Source organism: Pipistrellus kuhlii, unplaced genomic scaffold (assembly GCF_014108245.1).
Source record: "Pipistrellus kuhlii isolate mPipKuh1 unplaced genomic scaffold, mPipKuh1.p scaffold_m20_p_9, whole genome shotgun sequence".
Taxonomy (NCBI): domain Eukaryota; kingdom Metazoa; phylum Chordata; class Mammalia; order Chiroptera; family Vespertilionidae; genus Pipistrellus; species Pipistrellus kuhlii.
In genome coordinates this window covers 32,781,132-32,803,786 of record NW_023425595.1, presented here as the reverse complement: position 1 = coordinate 32,803,786, position 22,655 = coordinate 32,781,132, and the positions used below count along the sequence as shown (strand labels likewise).

The 22,655-nt window shown below is 53.5% G+C and overlaps 2 protein-coding genes across 8 annotated transcripts in view; both read left to right on the top strand.

The window, feature by feature from the left end:
* STARD10 (StAR related lipid transfer domain containing 10) overlaps window positions 1-18,433 on the top strand; it is a 36,823-nt gene extending 18,390 nt beyond the window's left edge. For all 7 annotated transcript variants that reach the window (XM_045577560.1, XM_036426786.2, XM_045577558.1 and 4 more), the window contains exons 3-7: window positions 14,511-14,658; window positions 15,276-15,379; window positions 15,950-16,067; window positions 17,723-17,775; window positions 18,027-18,433. In XM_045577560.1, coding sequence (XP_045433516.1) covers window positions 14,511-14,658; window positions 15,276-15,379; window positions 15,950-16,067; window positions 17,723-17,775; window positions 18,027-18,272 — 669 coding nt within the window. In that variant the 3' untranslated portion in view covers window positions 18,273-18,433. The remainder of the gene's footprint in view (window positions 1-14,510; window positions 14,659-15,275; window positions 15,380-15,949; window positions 16,068-17,722; window positions 17,776-18,026) is intronic.
* Window positions 18,434-20,699: 2,266 nt separating this feature from the next.
* Window positions 20,700-22,655, top strand: part of ARAP1 (ArfGAP with RhoGAP domain, ankyrin repeat and PH domain 1) — a 61,363-nt gene continuing 59,407 nt past the window's right edge. The window contains exon 1 of the mRNA XM_036426828.2: window positions 20,700-20,845. The gene's annotated coding sequence lies outside the window, so the exon portion shown is untranslated. The remainder of the gene's footprint in view (window positions 20,846-22,655) is intronic.

Sequence of the window (22,655 nt, the reverse complement as noted above, 5' to 3'; positions counted from 1 at the left end):
AAGTGTTCAGTGTGGGGCTTGGCGCTCAGGGGGCTGGAGGTGGTTAGGGAGCTAGACTCAAGGCCCTAGGACCTGGATGCTGGAGGTCTTGAGGTGCCAGGGGGAGGGTTTTAGATAGTGAGGATGGTAGGAGGAGGCTTTTGCTATATCGTCTGGACTGAAGTGCTGAGGCCTGCAGTGAAGGAGGGCCTGTGAGGAATGGAGCACAGGGCTGTATGGATGATGAGTGGGACATGGAGATTACAGAGTAACCCTTTGCGATGTGCCGATAGTGGCGTGTTATTCGGGTTGGGGGATGGAAGTGCAGCCCCCTTGGTGCCTGCCCTGAGGATAGGGAGCCTTGTGGGTGGGAGTGGGGTAGGGTAGGGCGGAGTGGGTGCCTCCAGTTAGTGTGTCCCTGGGATTAAAAAGAGTCCCCAGCTCCCAAGCTGGCTCTGTGCCTTCCACGCCCAGCTCCCCAGGCTCTGGCTTTTAAACTTTAATGAGTCCGAGCCCCAGCTCAGTTTCCAGTCGAGAGTCTTTAAAGTTTCAGGAGATGAGAGAAAGGAGGGAGTCCTGGAGACAGATGGGTTTTGTTTCTCCCCCTGCGTCCCCACGCCCGGCTAGGCCACCTGCACACCTGCCCTCTTCAGGGATCTGGGACCTCCCGGGGTCGCACTAGCCAGTTCCCCAGGGACCAGTGGCCACGGGCCTGTGCGCCAGGTGCCACTGGGATAGACAGGGATAGAAACCCTGTTGAGCCCTGACCCCTGACGTGGGAAGATTAGAGTGCTCCAGCAACAGGTGGGAGGGGAAATGCTCGGACCAGGTGCCTCCCCTTACCTTCTCGGCGTGCTCGGGCTGGCCCCTGGAGCTTCAGAAACACAGGCGGTGGAAGAAAGTACCCTGTTTCCCCGAAAATAAGACAGTGTCTTAAATTAATTTTTTTTCTCCCAAAGTTGCGCTAGGTCTTATTTTCAGGGGATGTCTTATCTTTCCATGCGCTAGGTCTTATTTTCGGAGGATGTCTTATTTTCGGGGAAACACGGGTAGTAGGCCCAGAGGTTAGTGGTAGGTCCCACGCCAAATGCAGGGTCCTCTTACTTGTCATTAAAGAGAGCCTGGGGCAGGTGGCACGGGGCAGCTGGAGCAGTTCTCTGTGGCCTCAGCCTGTTGCCTCCCTGCCTCTCAGCCTGGGCTCCCTGGAGGCAGGTCCTTGCTACCTCTGATGTCTGTAGAGCCCTTATGTTCTGGGGCAGGTGAACGGCCTGCACATGTGCACCCAGCCCTGCCCCCATAGCGGGGAGCTAGGGGGAGTGAGTACCCCATGTAGTGTCCAGGCCATTTAGTCTCATCCTGCATCTTCCCCTGGTCCCCAGAGCTTCCCCTCTGCCATCTGTCTTTGGGCCGTTTCCGATCGCCTGGGACCTGGTACGAGACCAGGGAGGCGATGACTCTTAAGGCCGAGGCTGGCCAGCCAGAGGGATGGTGCTCCCTTGTGTGTCTCCGATACTCAGTCATTCAGCACATGTTTATGGAGCACATCCTTTATGCCAAGTTTTGTGTTATATCCAGGAATTTAGTGATAAAACCAGACAGATGAGGCCCTGCTGTCATGGTTTTATATCTTGAAGGGGAGATAAGCAAAACAGAAGCAAGCAAACAAGTCAATAAGATACCGGGTGGTGGTTGTGTGTTACGAGACAGCATAATCTATTGCAGGTTGTCTGGCCTTCCACGTGTGGGCCTTCTGCATGGAGCTGGCTTGTGGGTCACTGCATGTCCTTGTCGGATGCATGTGGATGCCCCTTGAAGGTTGGGTGTGTGCCTCTGGGTGTGAAGCTGTGTGCATGTTGCTGTGTCTGGTGTTACTCTGTGTGTGTGAGTCACTCCCCCTCACTGCAGCAGAGTTGTCTCTGATCCAATTATGTCTCCTCGGCTGTCTCCTGGCGCCTCCTGCCCCCTGCACAGCTCTGACTCTGCTGTGGTTTTCCTTCCCTGCCTCCATCCAGCCTCCTGGCCTGGCCCCTGGGCCTATCTCCAGGCCTTACAGTCTCCCCTTAGGGTGTGTTTCCTATTCCTGTCTCAGATGGTTACTGAGCCTGCCTTACTGTTGCTACTTGTCTCTTTTCCTGTAACAATTATTTATTCATTCAACAAACTTCTCATGCCTCCCACTTACTCTATCAACCACTGTGCTGCTGCTGGGGACTGGAGATGGATCAGACTCAGGCCCTGCTCTCAAGTCCTAGTGGGAGTCTGATGGAGACAGTGACAGCCTCTCTGAGAAGCCAGGCTGGGAGGCCAGGGGCTGGGAGCATGGTGGGCGGTGGCAGTGTCTGCGGGAGAGGGTTGGGGGGCCAGCAAGAGTCAAGCTGAGAAGGTCTTGGTGAGTCTCTCAGGGAAGCAGAGGGATGCACTGGGAGAGAGAGAGGAGTGGAGGCAGAGCCAGAGTGAGGAGGACGTTGGAGTTCGGAGTTGCCAAAGGCAGAGGGAGAGGCAGCAGAGTCTCTCGGGCTGGTCAGGGCCATCATTAGCTCTGGGTTTCAGAAAGCTCCCTGGCTGCCAGGGGACAGCTCGTCCTGGGAACCATGGCATGAGGATGTGGCTGCAGCACTCGAAGCAAGGATGGGGAGGCCTGTCCGGGTTTGCTGAAGAGCAGCTGTTGGGAAGGTCCTGACTGAGCGGAGCCCCGGGGATGGCAGTGAGGATGAGTCAGACCTTGCCCAGGAGCGGAGCAGAGGGGAGTGGCATCGGGGTAGACCGTACATCAGTGGTGGCCATGGTGCGTGTGTCCAGGGCTGATGCCCAGGCGGCGGCTGAAGATGTTTACGGGAGGCCACTGTGGTCCCTGAAGCCGGGGGCGGGCGTTGATCCAGTTTGCCTCTGTCTTGATGCCTGTGTGTCAGGCCTGGCCCTGTTTGGTCTCACTGGTCTCCCCTCTCCCCCTCCCTCTTCTGCCAGGCCCACCCACACTCTGCAGCTTCTCAGCTCTCCCTCCTCTGTCTGGCTCCTCCATCTCCCCCGGGGCTGGAACACAGTGGCGGGAGCTCCAGACCAGGAGGTCAGCTTCTGAGATGTCAGCAGGAAGTTCCTACTGCTGCAGAGCTGGGGCTGGCTGCTCCTGAGCCTGGGGGTGGGGGTCCAGGGAGGCTGCTGGAGACTGGTGGGGAGGGAGGAGGAAGGAGGCGGGCAGCCATGAGTCATTGAGCCCTGGATGGAGAGCAGCAGAGGGCCCAGCGTGGCCTGCCTGAGCAGGGAGCTCTGTGTAGGGGAAGCATAGCAGCACCTCCTCTCTCCACCGCAGTCTCAGAGGGGCCCCTCTTTTGGGGAGAAGATGGGTTGGGCATATCTGGTTTGAGATCTTCTCTTCAGAAGAGAGGGCACAGGACTCGGCTGTCGTTTTGCAGGTGGGAACACTGAGCCCGAAGGTGGGGGAAGGAGACCCAGTGTTGGGTGCACCACCCCACACGTGCTCTCCGTGACCCTCCAGCTCCCCTCGCTGCAGGCAGAGCCAACAGCCACAGCTCCCAGTGCTGGCCCACCTCCACAGGGCAGAGCCATGTTCTTGGGGAGCAGCCTCGGGGGTGGACTTTGGGTCACAGTGGGTTCCAGGCTCCTTCCTCCACTTCACCTTTCTGAGTCACCATGTACAAATGGACATAATCTTCCCTCCTCGGTAACTGAGAGGAAAGGATTAGACGAATTTGCTAAATCCCTAGCACAGAGCGTGGCACAGAGCTGGCACACCATTCACGTTTGTTGAATGGATGAATGGATGAACAGCCCGAGGTACCCAAGGGACAGCTCCATTTCCTCCGCCTCCATCCTTCTCGCTCAGGTTACCTCATGGAATTGCAGGAGCCCTCTCCTTCCCCCAGCCCTTCCAGTCCGTTTCCAGTCCCCAAGGCTCATACCGGCACCTCTGCCAGGAGCCTCTTCCCCATCCTTACGTCTGGGTGCCATCTACGCTCTGTTCATTCATTAGGACTCCACTTAGGTGCCCCTCCCTGTACCTTCGTCCCCAGCTTCCCTCTGTCCCTGCCTTGACTGCCCAGGGTGGTCATGCCTGGGCCACAGCCCGAGGCTCCCTGCTGGCTACTCCCAGCACGGCCACTCGACTGGAGCATTTCTTTCTTTCTTTTTTTATTTTTATTTTTACTTTTTAATATTTTATTGATTTTTTACCAAGAGGAAGAGAGAAGGATAGAGAGTTAGAAACATCGATGAGAATCATTGATCAGCTGCCTCTTGCACACCCCCTACTGGGGATGTGCCCTCAACCAAGGTACATGCCCTTGACTGGAATCGAACCTGGGACCTTTTAGTCCGCAGGCCGGCACTCTATCCACTGAGCCACATCGGTGTGACTGGAGCATTTCCAAGGTAACTCAGCACCAGCATGGGCAGCCTCAAACGCCATCTCAGCTGAGTCCGGCTGCCTTGTCCAGGGAACAAGAACCTTGGGATTCTGGACAACACTCTTAACTAGGAAAAAAAAAAAAGTTATAGTTTCTATATCTTATAGAAACTGTATTATATGAACAGTCACAAGAATCCAAAACTGAAAAATCAATCACCCAGAGCCTCGATTCCTGAGTAAAACTTTTTTGTTTTTGGTTCCTTCTAGCTCTCATTCAAAGGTATAGATAATTTATACTACGTTTAGACCGGCAATTTTCAACCGGTGTGCTGCAAGAATGTTTAAAACATGCAGTACATGACTATTTAGTCAGGGCACTGACCTCTTTTCCCTTAGATGGTCCAATAAAAAATAAGACAACAGCCAACATAACAATAGCCCTCTGGTGTGAATGACTTAAAAATTATACCTTGTTTTTCCTTGTCACATCAGCAAAAAACACACATTTGTTGCAGAATTTTAGTAATTAGTTATGTGTGCTGTGAGATGAAAACGGTTGAAAATAGCTGGTTTTGACTATGGCCCTGGGAGAAGTTAATATCCTCCTTTGCTCATTTAATGTTGCGTCTGTGGAAGTCTCTCATATTGCTACCGGATTATTAATTCACAAACATTTCCGGCAGCTGCTCCCTGCCAGGCCTGCTCTGGGTTTGGAAGCCTGCTCTGGGTTTTGAGGGTTCACAGCCCGTTCAGCCCCCGCCCCCCGGCCCAGGGGAGCCCACAGTCCTCTGCAGCTGGCAGCAATGACAAGGCCCTGCTGCTGCTGGCGGTCCAGGTTGTTCTTCAATATATTTTGCTAATTACTAATGCAATAATATAGCCATGCATGTTGAAACAGGACTTTTTCTTACTTTGTATTTTTTCCCCCTGAGTATAAATTCCTGGTCCTGAGTAACAGGAACCAAGTTGATGGATACATTTTTATGATTTGGAAAGTGTTTGCCAGCCAGGAGAAGCCCCGCAGCCCCTTTGCTGGCCCACCTGTCCATCCTCCTGTTCCGGCAGCAGGTCTTTACTAAGCTGTGCCGGGTCCTAGGGATGCCAGTGTGGACGACGGGCCTCAGCATTGCCGACAAATGGGTGCGCTGCAGTGCGTGCCGATGGAGGGGGGCACTGGGGGCTGGAGGGTAGGCCCCAGCCCAACCTGAAGGATTTAGGGAAAGGGGTCCCTAAATTGAAGACAAAATAGAAAAGGAGCCGGCCAAGGGAGGTCCTGGGAGGACCAATCAGATCTCTCTCCTCCTGCACCACCCCCTCCCTGCTTTCCTGGAACCCCTGTGTCAGAATGTCCTGACGCAGGTGCTGCTGTTGAGGTTTGGGGGAACATGGTCTTAGGGGTCTCCCGGCTGGGGGCCCCAGAAACCCAGAGGCAAGGGCAGAGGGGCTGTGCCGGCTTGTCTCAGTGCTGGCCCTGTGGGCTTTGGAAGGGGCAGCGTGGAGGGCCCTGCAGCCAGCAAGCTGGGGCGTGCGCAGGCCCCGGAGGAGGGCCTGGTCTGACACGAGGGCAGCATGTGGCTGTGGCTGTGAGGGTGGTGTGTGTGTGTGTGTGTGTGTGTGTGTGTGTCTGGGGCATTCGTGTAGGGGCCTGGTGTGAGAGGGCCACCTGCCCCTCCCGTCCATCTACCCTGTGGAGAGACACAGGGCATTTTTGTTGTTCTAAGTGCTGTTCCTTGTCCCTGTATATCTTGCTTGACCTTTGGGGACTAGCAGGAAGGTGCTCCCTGAGCCTGAGAAGTCAGGGAAAGCTGCTGGGCTTTATGTGCGAGTCTCATATAATCCTCACCATTGCACTCTGAGGAGAGGCATTTCTGTTTGACAGATGAAGATACTGGGACTCAGAGCCAAGGCCACACAGGTGGGATGTGGCTAGGGCAGAGGCCTGTCTGACCCAGACAGCCCCTGGAACTGCTGAGTGAAGTGTATGCCTGTGGGGCCTGGCTGGGCCTGGTGGGGCAGTGCATGACGGAAAGGTTCTCCGAGGGGGCTGCTCGGCGCAGAGCCCCCGTGCTGGGTTTTGGGCAAGTGGGACCCTGCCTTTGAGTCCATTGAGATCTGAGGATGCAGACAGTGACCTCATTCGGAGGAAGAACCTCTGAGCTGTGCCTCTCTGGTCAGCAAGCCCTCTGAATCCAACGAGCGCTGCATACTAACCATCAATTAGCTAACATGGTCTCCAGCTGCCAGCATGTTTGCTTTAGCTGGGCCGGTCTGCTTCCTTGATGAAAGTAGCAGAATGTCCTGACACTTTGGGGCCAGGCACACCCAGGCTCTGGTTCTCTGCCTCTCCACTGTTTGGCTCTGTGGCCTGGGTCAATCATTGTAACTCTCTGGGCTCACTTTCTGCATCCATAAATGGGGATGATGATACCCATCGGGGTGTTGGGAGGGTGAGAGTCCTTTTCTGCACAGGATGCAGTTTGGTGTCCTTGACCAGTGGTCGGCAAACTCATTAGTCAGCAGAGCCAAACGATTGACAGTACAACGATTGAAATTTCTTTTGAGAGCCAAATTTTTTAAACTTCTTCTAACGCCACTTCTTCAAAATAGACTCGCCCAGACTGTGGTATTTTGTGGAAGAGCCACACTCAAGGGGCCACAGAGCCGCATGTGGCTCATGAGCCACAGTTTGCCGACCACGGTCCTTGACTATTGGCAGAGTCAGTTTGACCTAAATTTTAGCTCAGGGGTCTGGGTGCTGCTATCTCCTTGGTGGGATAATAAATTAGTGATTTGAGCACAGGATAATTGTTATTGAGGTGGTGGCTATGGTTTGGGACTAGGACTGATTTGATACTTAGTGATTTGAATGTGGTTCTATTGAGAAAGGGCCATTTGCTTAACAGTTATTCCTTTTTTGGAACTACTCAAATGCAACATAGTGAGGAGGCGGCACAGCCTGAGGGATTGAACGCAAGTGGGCCTCAGTTTCCCCAGAGATAACCTGAAGAGTAGCAGTGAAAGAGATCATCTCCGGGCCCCACAAATCCTGTGGGCAAGGATAGTGGACACCCACTGTGTGAGGTCTTGGGGTGAGGGCCAAACTTGGGTTCACCTGTCTGTGTCTCAGTTTGCTTGTCACTGCCCTGGCCTTTGGCCACCAAGGCCATATCGCAGCTCCATGCAGGTGACCTGACTTCTTTTCCCTTGTCTCAGGGAAAGGGGTCCTGGGAGATCCTGCTGCCCCTCCTTCCTCCCACCTGCCCTCTCTCCAACACTTCCCTCCCTCCGTGGAGATTCCTCCTCTAGTTGCTGAGCCATGAGAAGGACCGAGAAGCACAGACAAGGGGTGGGAGAGAGAAGGGGAGAGAGACCCGGTTGGACACGGGGCCATGCTCTGGGCATACTTAGTTAAGCCTCCAGGCCTGTGAACCCGCCAGTCTCGCTGCCCGAAATGCCCCATCTCCCCTGTGGCAGTTGAGCTTCCTCTCCGTTTAGGCTTCATCACCCTCTGCTCCCACAGTTCCCTTCCTTTTATGCCCCATCCCCCAGCACTGCTCATCCTCTTCTGGGATCTTGTGTCCCTGTCTTTCCTACCACCCACTTGATGGGGCTCTTTTGGGGCAGGGCCCAGGTCTGAGTCACCTCGGGGTCCCTGCTGCCCAGTGCGGGCTTGGAGCACAGCAGACCCCAGAAAGTGGCGAACGATGGACAAAGGGCAGGGCCAGGGTGAGGTAAGAGAGGTGCCTAGGGCGCAAATCTAAGGAAGCACTTGCAGATGGACCCAGTCCTGGCCTGTGGACGGGTGAATGGCCGCTGGAGGAAGCCTGCGGGAGTAATAACAGCTACTGTTCTTTGAGTATTTGCTCTGTGCCAGGCATACTATGTACATCACCCCACTGAATGTCATCACAGCATCTCCATGCCATAGGTACTATTAGTATCCGCATTTTTCTTTTTAAAATTTATTGGTTTGAGAGAGAAAGAGAGGAAAAAAACATCAATTTCTTGTTCCAGTTATTTATGCACTCATTGGTTGATTCCTGTATGTGCCCTGACCAGGGGTCAAACCCATAACCTTAGCACATCAAGATGATGCTCTAACCAACTGACTACCTGGCCAGGGCAGTAGCCCCATTTTTTTTATGAGGAAACTGAAACTCGGGAGACTTAAATCTTGTGCCCAAGGAGAGGGTTGGAATCTGGGATTGCCAGACCCAGAGACTGCAGGAGTCTTCCCTGATGGCCTTCCTTGATTGTCCAGTCCTTTCCGACCACGGCTCTGTGGCACTCAGGCTGCTGGAGGGTGGTGTTGGGCCCAGGAGTTTTGGGCAATCCCAGTTCTCCCTGTCACGGGGTCTGGAGGGGTCATAGTCTGTATTTACCCTGAGCCTCAGTTTTCTCAGCTGTGAAATGGCTGCATGTCAGGCTCCCTGTTGTAACCAGGATTTAAGGGCATTGTAGCCCTGTTAGCTCCTTCCCTTCAGTTCTGGGAGCTCCCAGGTGTTCACTGAAGGGACTGACTTGCCCAGGGCCCAATGGATATGGGTTCTAGTCATAGACCCACCCACTAGGTATTCTCCAGTGACTCACCCAAAGCCTCTTAGTATTACACCTTGCTGATGTGGCTTCTGGCCCTGCAGGCAAGAACATTGCCAGATGTAGCCACACTGCCTCCTGGGGGCGGTGGAAAGAGCTGGGCTAGGAACTCAGACCCACCCAGACCTGTTTTCTCACCTGGAGGGTCACCACAGCCAGGCTTCTTACCTTCCCAGTGCCCTCCTTCCAACCCGGCCCTGCTACTAGCCGCCTTCCCCGAGCGTCTGCCACAAGCTGGGCAGCCTTTGAAGTTTCCATCTGTGTCTTGAAGATAAAATGGTATGCAGGCAGAGTTCACCCTGTGTTGGGGCTGGGTGTGCTCCGCCCACTGTCTGCTGTCTGGAGGGAGGCCGTTGGTTCTGAAACCACAACAATCCTGATCAAAAAGGCGGAGGGAGAATGGGCCATGTCTGGGCAACGTGAACCCCTTCCAGTGTGTGCCCAGCAGTGGGTGCAGCCAGGCCCTGGGGCGCTGGGGCTGGCTTGAGGGAAGAGGCGTTCCCAGGATGGACTCTAACCTACAGACCAGCATCCTGTGATCACGGCCCCTCCATACCTCACTGTCTGTACACATCTGAGGACTTGCCAAACCAGCTTCCACACTTGGATTTAGAGACGCTCTGGTTTCTTCAGAAGCCGCACTTGAGTGCTCCTCCGTGGTGAGGACTACAGCAGGACCGGGCTTTGTTTTGAATCCCTGCCAGGCGGCCTTCTGGCTGCCTGATTGGGCAGGTTGCTTACTCTCCTGAGCTCAGTTTTCTGTTTTGCAGCACAGGCATGACACCAGCTCTCAATCTGGTTTGAAGAGTGAGTGTGTGTTGAATGTCTGATGAAGCACCTGGACCTCCCCATGGCTGCTTAATAGACGGTTGTTTGGATGCTCCTGGTGATGCCAGATCTTGTGTCTGCCATCTCCTCCCACCATCTCATCCTTCCCATCATGTCTGTCTGTCTGTCTGTTTCTTTCTTTCTTTCTTTCTTTCTTTCTTTCTTTCTTTCTTTCTTTCTTTCTTTCTTTCTTTCTTTCTTTCTTCTTTCTTTCTTGTATGTTTCATTAGTCTCCTTTTCAGTCTGATATAGTTATTGAGTCTTTTCTTGACTTTCATGACCCTGGCACTTACCAGTTCTTTTGTGAAAGTTCCTCATTTTGGGTTTCTCTGATTTTCCTGATGATTAGGTTTAGGTTATTCATCTTTGGCAGAGATACCACATAAGTGGTGCCTGCATTCTTTTGTTTTTAAATATGTTTTTATTGATTTTAGAAAGAAGAGGGGAGGGAGAGGGGTAGACAGAAACATCGATGGGCTGCCTCTTGCTCTCCCCTCTACTGGGGATCAAGTCCACAACCCAGGCATGTATCCCACCAGCAATGGAACCAGCAGCCTTTTGGTGCACAGGAAGACATCAGCCAGCTGAGCACACCGGCCAGGGCATGCCTGTACTTTTTACATTTTGTCCTATCAGGCAGCACCCAGTTGTAACTTGTTCCGTTACAAATGATGTTCACTTTGATTGCTTGATTAAGGTGGGACCTGCCAGGTTTCTCTACTATGGAATTACTCATTTCTCCTTTGTAACAACTTTTTGATGGGAAGGTACTTTGAAACTACGTAAATACCCTTATTAAACATTCAATTTATTTATTTATTCATAACTGTATATACCTATTTTACTCAGTGGAATAGAACTTGTTACTTTCTTTAAAAAAAATAAAATTTCATTGATTTTTTACAGAGAGGAAGAGAGAGGGACGGAGAGCTAGAAACATTGATGAGAGAGAAATATCAATCAGCTGCCTCTTGCACACCCTCTACTGGGGATATGCCTACAACCAAGGTACATGCCCTTGACCGGAATTGAACCTGGGCCTTTCAGTACGAAGGCCGACACACTATCTACTGAGCCAAACCGGTTTCAGCTGTTACTTTCATTATTCATGTTAATACACAGATTGTCCCAGCTTTAGCCCATGGTGGGTGGCTGGCTGTCTAGTTTGCCCAGGTCAGAGAGGTTTTCTGGGAGGTGGATTTCAGTGCTAAAACTGGGAACGCTTCAGGTAAACACTGATGAGTTGGTCAACCAAACCAGTGGGAGCTCGTTGTGCTGGCTCCTCTGGGCAAGTCCCCTAGCATTCTGTGGGTAGTCCTTTTTTTCACAATAAGATGTTCCAGCCTCACCTATACTTACTCTGACCTACATATTACATAGGTCAGATCTATGTAATTACATATTTCGCCAGGGAGATCTGGAACCAGGACCCTTTAAGTGTTAGGCTGTACCAACCACACCCTGGGAACTGGAGCGAATGGAACTCATTCAGCTTCCTGCAGGCCACACTCATCTCCTCTGTGCCTGTTCCCGGGCTGTTTTCTCCCACTCGGAGACACATACCTTCCAGCCTGAGCTTCTGCCTGGAGCCTGACTCCTCACCACACCACAGAGCTGACCTCCCTGGTGCCCCCACTAAGCAGTGTAGGGCACCTTCTCATTTTCAAGTAGGTCTCCTCTCTCAGCTGGAAGCCTTTCAAGGACAGGTCCCAGGTTCATCTCTGACACTTATGAGCTCCATAGGGGGCTGGAACGGGGGAGGGGGGGTGTTGTTAAATGATTGGATCTAGTCAGACCCCCTCCTGAAGCGGGAAAGCAAACAGAGAGGGAGGGTGACATGTTTAGGGTCACATGAGTCTGTGGGCCAGAGTCTGTCCTTGAACTTAGGTTTTCTTAATTCTAAAAAGGGGCTAAAACCTCAAACTGCGGCGGTAAGAATAAAATGTTGTAATATGTATAAAGCACTTAGGATAGTACTTGGCATGTGGTAAGTGCACCTCTCAATATCTCTGGGGGAACTCTAAAGTATATAATCTATATATAATTGATTTCAGAGAGAGGAAGGGAGAGGGAGAGAGAAAAACATCAATGATGAGAGAGAATCTTTGATCGGCTGCCTCCTGCATGCATGCCCCCACACTGGGGATTGGCAGGTAACTGAGAGAATGGGGAATTGGATTCTGACTTCCTGGTTCATGGATCAGCGCTCAGCCACTGAGCCACACTGGCCAGTCCTGTGGGGAACTTTTTATTTAAAATTTTTTCATTATTATAGAAGCAGTAATATACATTTTAGAAAATTAGAAATACAAACAGAAAAAACCAACAACAACCAACCAACAACAACCACAGCCCACCATTTCTCATCGTTCAGAGGTCATCTTAGTGATTGTGCTTCCTGAGCTTTTTCTGTGCGTATAGTTCCCCCACCCCGAATGAGAGCATACCATGCATTCTATTTAAAAAAAAAAAATTATATATATATATATATTATTGATTTTTTTACAGAGAGGAAGAGAGAGGGATAGAGAGTTAGAAACATCCACAGCTGCCTCTTGCACACCCTCTACCGGGGATGTGCCCTCAACCAAGGTACATGCCCTTGACTGGAATCCAACCTGGGACCTTTCAGTCTGCAGGCCGACGCTCTACCACTGAGCCAAACCGGTTTCGGCCATGCATTCTATTTTGTAATCTGCTTTTTGATTTTCAGGCAGCAATCTTCACCATTTTGATTCAACACATTTTTGGCACATTTCACCCTCAGATCATATTCATATCTCTTCAGGTGTCCTCAGTGTCCTCTGTTTATCTGGATTGCGTTCCAAACCAGAATGCAATCCAGGAACACACTTTCCATCTGGCTGTTGTGCCCTCTAAGTCTCTCAGCCTAGCCTAGTTCCTTCTGACGTTAATTTGCAGAAGAGACTGAACCGGTAACTCTGCAGAATGTCTCACCGTCTGGCTTTGTCTGGCTGTATTCCCTTAGTAACACTTAGCTTCTCGTTGTAATACTTAGCTTGTTTCTCTGTCCTCTTTATTTTCTGAAAAGTGAAGCCTATCTAGGGCTTGATGACTTCACTGGTTCCTAAAATACCCAATAGGTAGTGATGTGTCCTTCCCGTGGCCTCTCTTACGGTTAGGAGCCCCACAGCCTAACCCACGATTAGGGGGAAGGCGCTGTGGCACTGCCCTCAGATGGTTGCATGTATCCCCTTTTTAGTAGAAAGCAGTGTGTGTGCTTCCCTTGGCACTGTCTGAACATCAGTTCTGGGAGATCTTTTTATTTATTTATTTATTTACTTAATCAATCTTTATTGTTCATATTATTACAAAGGTTCCTCGTTTCTTCCCCCCTCCACCAGGTTCCCACCCCACCCTCTGCCCCCTCATCCTCATCCATTGGTGCACAGTTTATGTTCAGTCTCTTCCTCCCTCCCTTTCCCCGATAGTAAATCCCTTTTCAGATAGCAAATCTGTTACTTAGCATTTTCTCATATCAATAATACCTCCACATGCCCAATGATACACTTCACACAAAAGACATTTCCAAATAGGACAACCAGCCTCATCCAGGCCCCACCCAAGGCACTCACAGATCAACACCCCAGCACTATACTAACTCAACACATCCAGATATAAGCCTTCATCACTTGATTCAGCAGACCCTCAAGTTCCCACAAAAGTTTCCAGCCATGTCTGAGAGGCAGCCGTGGGGCAGGGGCAGGTGAGGAGCGAGCTGTTTAGGGCCAGGCTGCTCCGGGCCTGGCCTCTGTTGCTCTGGTTCGTTGGGAGATCTTTTTAAACAATGCCAGAAAATTCGTTCACTTGCTGAGAGGAACTTGATCCTGGGGTTTGGGCCCTTGGGTGAAAAAAAAAAAAATCATAGAACAAGGCTGTGGACTAAGTTTCATCTTGCTGAATGCAAATCTGGTGAAACCTCATTGCTTTTACTGGCTTTCCAGACGTGCGATCTGGGTTCAATCCCATATTTCTGCTACTTTCCAGCGGGGTGACCTTGGGCAAGTTACTTTACTTAATCTTTCTGAACCTCGGTTTCCTTCTTGGATTTCTTGTGTGGCAGAGTTATTGTAAGGGTTAAAATTTTTAAAAAGGTGTCTTTGGCTCTTTTCTCTGCTGGACAGAAAGCTCTTTGAAGGCAAGGCTAATAAATAATAAGAAATCCAAAGATGCTTGTTGGATTTAAAAAAAAAAAAAAAAAAAAAAGGAAAAGTGGTATGGCCAGGTGATAAGGTAGCACGGAGGAAAGAAATCATCCCCTGAGGCATTTGTTTGTTCATTCATGCTTTCATTTCAACATGTATCCATGCCGGGTTCTGTGCTGAATCACTTGTGAGCCTGTGACCATGCACTTCAAGAGTCTGAGAGGGCACAGGTATAGGGTCATGCATGGCTGGATAATTGAGAAGGAAACATGGACATATGGGGAGGTTTGCTGGGAGCTTAGGTGGGGGGATAGTCCGTGGATACAGGGGCTGCTGTCTCCTGGCACAGGTGGCTTCTGGGAGGGCTGGACAGGACTCATGGCAAGTGGTGAGTTCATGTTGGCTTTAGAGGTCACTGTTCCTTCCTGTCCTCCTCCTCCTTCTCCTCCTCCTCCTTCTCCTCCTCCTCTTCCTCCTCCTTCTCCTCCTCTTCCCCCTTGCCTGCCTTCCTTCTGGACCCCTGGTTACCGAGGCTTTGAACCCTGTGTGATCCTGACAACCCATGTGCTTGTCTACAGTGCCGGATGGAGTGCCGCGATGTGCCAGCCGAGACGCTCTACGATGTCCTACATGACATTGAATACCGAAAGAAGTGGGACAGCAACGTCATTGAGACTTTCGACATCGCTCGCTTGACAGTCAATGCTGACGTGGGCTATTATTCTTGTGAGCAGGCCCGAGCACAGTCCCCTCGCCTCCTGCAGGCCTCTACCAGGCTTCCAGCCGAGGCTCCTCTTCCCGTTTCCCTCCCTGTGGTCGCTCCCACGGCCACGGTGCTCAGAGACCTGAGTGCTGAGATGTTGGGCTGCCCTTCCTGACATCCCTGTCCACTCCCAGACAGTTGTGAACATGCACACACAATCACTCAAACTCATCATGCACTACCATGTTCATGTATACACATTCCACACAAACACGTGCACACATATATATAACCCACAGCCATATGCCGCGTATTCACAGTCACATGCTTTCATGTACATACATCAAATAATACCGTTATTTTCCCATACACTCACATATTCAAACAAGCCAGGCCAGCAAGGTAAGGGCTGTGTGAGGTTGTGAGGAGCACGGGTGGCTGGAGACAGGAGGGGAGAGGGTTGTGCTCTGTCTCTGCCCTAGTTCCAGCTCTTGGACTGTGGTGTCGGGGGTACCTGTTTGGTTCTGGAGGAGTTGGCAGTTAATTAGGCATCCCTGGGTCGCCAGCCTCTGCCATGCCCGCCCTTGCAGTCAGGCAGGCAGGCCAGTGGTCTGGCTGAACTGTCCCTTGCCCTCCACAGGGAGGTGTCCAAAGCCCCTGAAGAACCGTGATGTCATCACCCTTCGCTCCTGGCTCCCCATGGGCACTGATTACATCATTATGAACTACTCAGTCAAACATCCCGTGAGTTGACCTGCCTTCCCTGCTGGGTGGGCAGGGAAGGTGCCAGGTAGGGCTGGGCTGGCAGGCCTAACCTAGGGAGAGGACCCTGGCTGCTGCCATGACTTCCCTGTGACTTCAAGCCAGACACGAAATCTATTGGCCCTCCAATGGGCTGAATTCCATTGGTTGGGCTCTGCGTGGTCTGACTAGGAAAGGGGAGAGTGAGGTCAGGGTTCCCTCAACTGGGCCACTGTGATCTCCATGACAGGTAGAGCAAACAGGTCTAGCTGGCTTGGGCAAGAAGCAGCGTGTGTGTGTGTGTGTGTGTGTGTGTGTGTGTGTGTGTGTGTGTAGGTATGCATGTGCATGCCTGTGTGTGCTCCTGAACCCTGACCCTAAAAGGTAAGGATGGCCTATTCTGACTCCTCCTTTTCTCCTTACTCCAGCAGCAGGCCTGGCCTGGAGTGGACCCCAGGAGGCATGAACTAACTGTGTGTGTGTGTGTGTGTGTGTGTGTGTGTGTGTGTACTCACGGAGACACCTCCTTTGCCCCCACCCTAAGTCTTACCTCCCTGTGCCTTCTGTCCCCAGAAATACCCGCCTCGGAAAGACTTGGTCCGAGCTGTATCCATCCAGACGGGCTACCTCATCCAGAGCACGGGGCCCAAGAGCTGCGTCATCACCTACCTGGCCCAGGTGGACCCCAAAGGTGAGGGCTTGGCCTGGAGCCTGCCATGGGATCTCCTCCTATTTCCCAGGGGATGGGACCTGATTTACTCAGAACCCAGAAGGGTTTTTGTTAAGAGTTGTTTTGTATTTTGGGGCATATTCATCCAAGACATACTCATCATTTGACCCATGGTTTGAGTCTTGAGATTTCACAGCGGTTTGAAAAGCAAGGGCCACGGTGGTAGCCAGTGTCCCATGATGAAGCTTAGAGCTCCCTTCTTAGTGCTCACACTCCTATACTCTGACTTGCTCCCTGCTCACTGGCCGCTCTCTATCTTGCTGGTTCCCATCCTCAGTTCTCTTTCCCTTGGGAAGGCTCAGCCACTCCAAGGCATCTGTGGCCAGCTGACCACGTGGCTCTCTGCTGAGATCCAGATCCCTGTGGCCACGACCTCCTAGACATGTTCCCCAGGATGTCTTGTAGGACCTGAGACTCACTGTGTCCAATGCTGGACTCACCAACTCCCCTCCTATCTTGCCCGTCTCCCAAGTCTTCCCTCAGTTACCTGGGCCAAGAAAACGGGGTCATGTGAGGCTCCCTCTTCTCACCTCCTAACCAATTCTTACTGATTTTACTTCCTAAATATCTCCTAATCTGTCATTCTCCTCCATTCTAACCCACCTTGTCTGTCCCTAGAGCCACCAGAGGAATTTTTCCAAAACACTTATTTCCTCATGACTCTCTGCTGCTTCAGGTTCTTCTGCGGAGTGGAGTCTAAGCCCCCTGCCCAGGTTTCCGGGCCCCTCCTACTTTTTTACACATTCCCACCTCCCTGTCTAGGCAGCCTACAAACACTTCTCCTGTACTCGTCCCTCCAGGGCTGCTTCAGATGTCACCCCCTCTATCCCTAACCCAGCGGGGTCACTGGCTCCCTGCTCTGTGGGCCATTCCCCCCTAGCAGAGCATGTGGCACACTGTTGGCCCCTCCCGGACAGTGAGTTCATCTCTGTATCCCCGGGGCTGGCCCAGGGGTCAGAGGGTATCACTGAGCGAATGTGGAGTGAGTGAATGAATGGACGGATGACTCAAGGATGGGGAAGCCCCAAGCACCTTTGCCTGGGGATTCCCTGAACCCCACTCAGGGCTCAATGGCCAAGGCCCTGGGCTCCCCAGCATCTCATTGAATGAGTGTATTTTGTGTCAAAGGCAAAGCAGACACTTGGGAGCGAATGAGACGGGGTGGAGAGCTGGGCTGTGGATTCCAAGTCAGGCCAGGCTGGGGTGCCCAGCCAAGAGGCTTTCTGGGGTACAGCAGAGGAGGGGCTAAGCATCAGGACTCTTCCCCAAGGAGGGGTTGGGTATGAGAAGGGAGTTATTGTGAGTGGAGGGCAGGCAGCAGGCAGGAGCTTGCGGGGTCAGGAATTCAGTCCACCTGTAGCCTGTAGTCACCTAGAACCCTGCAGTTTTCTTCCCTGCAGCCCCCTGGGGCTCAGCAGGAGAGGGGCAGGGACACAGAGTTGAGCCTAAGGACCTTGTTCTGAAATGGAAAGAGAGGGTGAGAATCATCAAGTCTTACGGGACTTATATCATGGAAAAGAGGTGGCCTCCCTGGAAACTCAGGTTGGAGGCAGGGGACTGGGTGCCTGAGGCTGCTGTTTCCCTTCTCTCCTCACTTTCCTTCTCTGCTCTCACAGGCTCCTTGCCCAAGTGGGTGGTGAATAAATCTTCTCAGTTCCTGGCTCCCAAGGTGAGTGGCCTTGGGGCTTTGGGGTATGGAGGCTGGTGGAGAGGGTTCCGAGCTGAATGGGTGAAGTAGGTATAGACTGGAAGTCAGGCATGAGGGGCAGAGTTATGAACTTGGGACAAGAACTCAGGATGCTGGGAGCTGGAGTGGGGGGTGGGGGGAGGGCTGAGTGGCTGGAGAGCAGGAGAGGGGAGTGGAGAGGCCATACAGCCCTGTGCCTGTTCGCTCCTGACGCCGGTGCTGCGGGCCCACAGGCCATGAAGAAGATGTACAAGGCGTGCGTCAAGTACCCCGAGTGGAAGCAGAAGCACCAGCCCCACTTCAAACCGTGGCTACACCCAGAGCAGAGCCCGCTGCCAAGCCTGGCGCTGTCGGAGCTGTCTGTGCAGCATGCGGACTCGCTGGAGAACATCGACGAGAGTGCGGTGACCGAGAGTCGCGAGGAGCGTACGGGCGGTGCTGGCGGCGAGGGCAGTGACGACGATACCTCGCTCACCTGAGCGCGGAACCATAGCAGGGACTGAGACAAGGCAGGGCAGAGCCTGGGGGTGGCTTTCTCCCCTCCCGCACCCCCTGTGCCTCCTGAGGACGTTGGGCTCAGACCCAGGTTGGCACCGTGGCCTTGCTGGATGTAGCCCTAATAAACCATCCCACAGCCTCAGCCGGCTCGTCGACTCCTCGCTGTCCGGGGCACAGCTGCTGCTCTCGGTGCCCTCGCTCCACAGTTTGTTTTGTTAATTTTATTGCTTGCCTGACCTATGCTTCTTTAGGCATCCTCCTTCCTCCCCACCTGTAGCTGGGGGGTTGGGTGGTTAACTTTTCTCCATTTATAGGCATGTCCCATTCCCTTTGTGTCTGTTCATTAGTTCACTCTTCACCCGCCCACCTGTCCTTGGTGGTCATTCTGCCATTCTCTCCAGACTGCCTGTCACTGCTCTAAGAGGAGGAGGAGTTCTGGCTAGAGGCCCTGGGTCAGGGGTCAGAGGGTGGGGCTCTTTGGTGTGACCTTCAGCTCCATGGGGAAGCAGGTTTCTATGTTGTGACGTTCAGCCTCATAGCATCGATCTATGGTTTGGGGGACTGACACTCTCTAGTCATCAGGGAAGGGCGGTGGGGAGGTCCCTGGGTGTCAGGCCACAGGGCTGTGGGCCTCAGAACTGAGACTGGGGCCTCATGTTCTGGAGGAGAGAGGTTGGGTGGAAGTATCATTAGACTCCAGTGCATTGGAGAGAATAGGCCCTGTGAGTTGAGCCCTCCGTAGGTCATCTTGAAGACCTCCAGCTTGTGTTAACACAAAGGACAGGGTCCCTAGCCCCTTGCCAGTGGTCCGGTGCCCGCCCCTTATTCCTGTGCTCTACCTCCGTGCTCTGAGGTCTAAAGGATGCCTGGACCTTCCCTGTTCACTGTGGTCCCAGCTGCCCTCCATGCCCTAGGGACATCCCTTCTGTCAGGTTGGGAGAAGGGCGCCGTATTCTTCCCTCTCCGGTGTTTCTGTACCCGATAGGAATTTGGGACCAGGAAGTTCTTCCCCAAGGCCTGGCCCTGTCCACTTCCCTTAGCGCTGTCAGGAAGACACAGTAGACTTCCCTAGAGGGGCAGAGAGTAAAGGTCCAGTGGTGGGTAGGCAGGAGATTCTATAACTCACCACGTTTGTTAATACTGGCTTTGCTAATTTTGGGCAAGTCGTGAAGCCTCAATGCCTCATCCGTAACTGCAGCGACAAGCTTTGCCTTCAAGCAGAGGTCTGAGGATTGAGATAAGAGGAGGGCCTGGCATGTAGTAGGTGCTCATATTAACGACTCCCAACCTCAGAGTAAACCCCGTACCCCACCCTGGTGAGAGGTGTTCTTCCAAATGACTCCACAGGGGTATTTGGGGAAATGGAAGCACAGAAAAGCTAAGGTTTCTGGCTTGGCTGGCCCCCAAAAGTGCCCAGGGCACAGGAACCAGGAATGCTTGCCAAACTCTGGGCCTTCATCTGTGTGTGTGCTCGCAAGGTGGTAGAGAATCTCCCGTTCTTTAGGCCACCAGGGGTGCCTGGGTGCCAGAACCTTAGGCTGCAGCCTTCAGCCAAGGGATCTTGAAGTGCACTAACTGGGCAGGACTCCTCCCAACCACCCAGCCTCAGGGGGAGGTGGCCCCGAGGGGGAAGTGGGATAAACTCAGAGAATGGGGTGGGGAAGGACTTCCTAGAAGAGGAGGTCAGAGACCTTGGTCCTCCTGTTTCTTTACACCCTCTTAATGGGCTCCTGGGGGTGTGTGTGGCTCATCTCTGCGGGCACAGCCACCAGAAGCAGCATAGCAAGAGGCAGGGACAGGGTTTGGCTCAGTGCATAGAGCACATGTGTCAAACACAAGGCCCGAGGGCCAAATCCGTCCCGCCAGGCCTTGCAATGTGGCCCGCACCGCGCTGTCATCACTGCACTCAGCTGCGTTTCCATCACGACAGTTTATGACTGTTCAGTAAACCATTCGGCCCACGATTTAGGCTGGATTTTAGATTTTGGCCCCTTCTTTGATTGAGTTCGACACCCCTAGCATAGAGCATGGCCTGCGGACTGAAAGGTCCCGGGTTCGATTCCGGTCAAGGGCATGTACCTTGGTTGCGGGCACATCCCCAGTGGGGGGTGTGCAGGTGGCAGCTGATCCATGTTTCTCTCTCATCAATGTTTCTGACTCTATCCCTCTCCCTTCCTCTCAGTAAAAAAATCAATAAAATATACATTAAAAAAAAAGGAGGCAGGGACGCTCAGCGGAGGGGGAGTGGTAGGCTCCGGAGACAGAAGCGGACCTCCGCGCAGGAAGAGAAACCGGAGTCACCAAACCGGAGCGCACACACCCACCCACCGGCGAGGCGAACTCGGAGACTCTGACTGGGCGGGGGTCACGGAGGGGGCGTGGCCACGCAAGGCCACGCCCTCCCCTCCCAGGGCGTCACGTGGGCGGGCGGAAGCGCCCGGCGGGGTGGGCGCGCCCGGCCTGAGGCCGCGAGTTGGCTGCTGCTGCGGCCGGAGAGGAGTGGAGGGCGGCGGTGCCGGAACCCGGCTCTCCTCGTGGTCTCTGCTCAGAGCAGGTGAGTGAGGCAGCCGGGCATCCCCGTTCCCGCTCCTTCCCCAGGTGCGGCCCGGAGCCTTCCCATTCCGCAGACGGGAACGCCGAGGCCCCGCGGCGATGCTGTGCCTGACACCTACTTCCGCGGGCGCTTCTCCAGGCGGTGGTGTCCGTCCTCCGGTCTCGCGGCGGGGAGCGGGGTGGCTTCCCGACGGTGCGCCGCTGGGCCGGAGCCCGTAGGGAGGAGGGCGAACCGGCGGGACCAGAGCCCGTAGGGAGGAGGGCGAACCGCGGGGCCAGAGCCCGTAGGGAGGAGGGCGAACCGGCGGGACGGGGGGCGGGGGGGGGGGCTGCCAGCCCTCAGCCCGTTGGCATGAAGGGCTCTCGGATCCGGAGCCAGCCCTTCCCGGACGCCTTGCTTTTCTCGTTTCTGAACTGAAAGCTCGCACCTCGTTGACCGCGGAGACCCCCGCAGCTCTGCACATTGCTACGACCCTATCTATGCCCAGGACCTGGGCAGTGACCTTGGGAAGACTACTTCCGCTCTGTCCCAGTTCCCCAACAGCCAATGGTGGCATGGCTTCCCGAGAGCCCCTACCTGGCCCAATTGTTGGGGGGGAGGGACAAAAAGGAGGTTTGTGTTCACAGTGAATGGAGTCAAGCCTGGAGTGGGTAATTGGGCCTGGAGAGAGCAGTCTCGGAGTGCAGCCTGGGAGGCGTGGGGTGGGTATTTGGTCTCAGATCGCCAGGGGTGTTTTTGTTGATGGGGAACTTCGGTCAAAAGCCATCACAACATGACTTCTGGCATATGCACCTCCTCCTCCAAAACTCCTGTCCTAAGATCCTTCCCAGATCCCCAGGCTTGGGGTGTGTGTGGGTGTGTAGAGGTATTCAGGGAAGGATTTGACTGAGCACCACGGTCCAGACAGGCACCCAGGATGCCTGTCTGGGAGAGCAGAGTGTGCTGGGCTAGGGGAGACCTCCCAGTAAGCTCATTACAGGGTACAAGGATACCAGCGGAGTCACAAAGGCAGGTCTAGACAGGCACTGAGATGGAAGGAGGGACCAAGGGGAGATGACTGGGCCTCCGCAGTTGTCAATTCAGAAGGATAAGGACCCTCCAGAGGCCAGGGCAGGAACGTGCGTGCCGTATTTGAGGAGTGGCGAGGATATGGGTATGGCACGAAGGGGTAGCAAGGGCAGGGTGTAGAGAGAACTCATCCTCCCCCCCCCCCCCCCATGCCATGGGTTTGGGATTGTCCAGACTCTGGCCTGGGAACTCTGCCTGCCGCCCCATTTGCCATTTGCTCGTTGCTGTAGGGCAAGAGGGGGATGATCTAGGCAGGGTCCTGACAACTAGGGAAGTGGAAATTGGCAGAGGCCCAGACTGTACCTAAGCTTCATTGGGGCATTCCCCACTTGACCCCAGCCTCACCTCCACCTGTCGGGTTCCAGTCATGCTTTTCTATACATCAAGCCTCAGCCCTTTGTTCAGGTTGCTTGTCCCCCGCCCCCTAAGTTTCCCCCCCTCCAAATCTCCTAGATCCTTTGCGACTTCAGACGTGGGTTGCTGATTGCTGCCCAGCCTTTGAGGCCCGTGTAGTGGCTCAGCTTAGCAAGGGCTCCTTGGAGCTCTGTGGGGAGGGGTTTGTTTGCAGAGGGATGTGGGGTAGTCCCTGTGCTGCCACTAAACTCTATGTAAATAAAGTGACAAATCCCCAGATTTCTCAGAGCCTTCATTTCCCCATCTGTAGGATGGGGTGCTAGCCCTGCTCCCAAGCTCCAGAAAGAGCCTGGTTGTGGGCATCAGCTGGGCCTGAGTCTAAATCCTG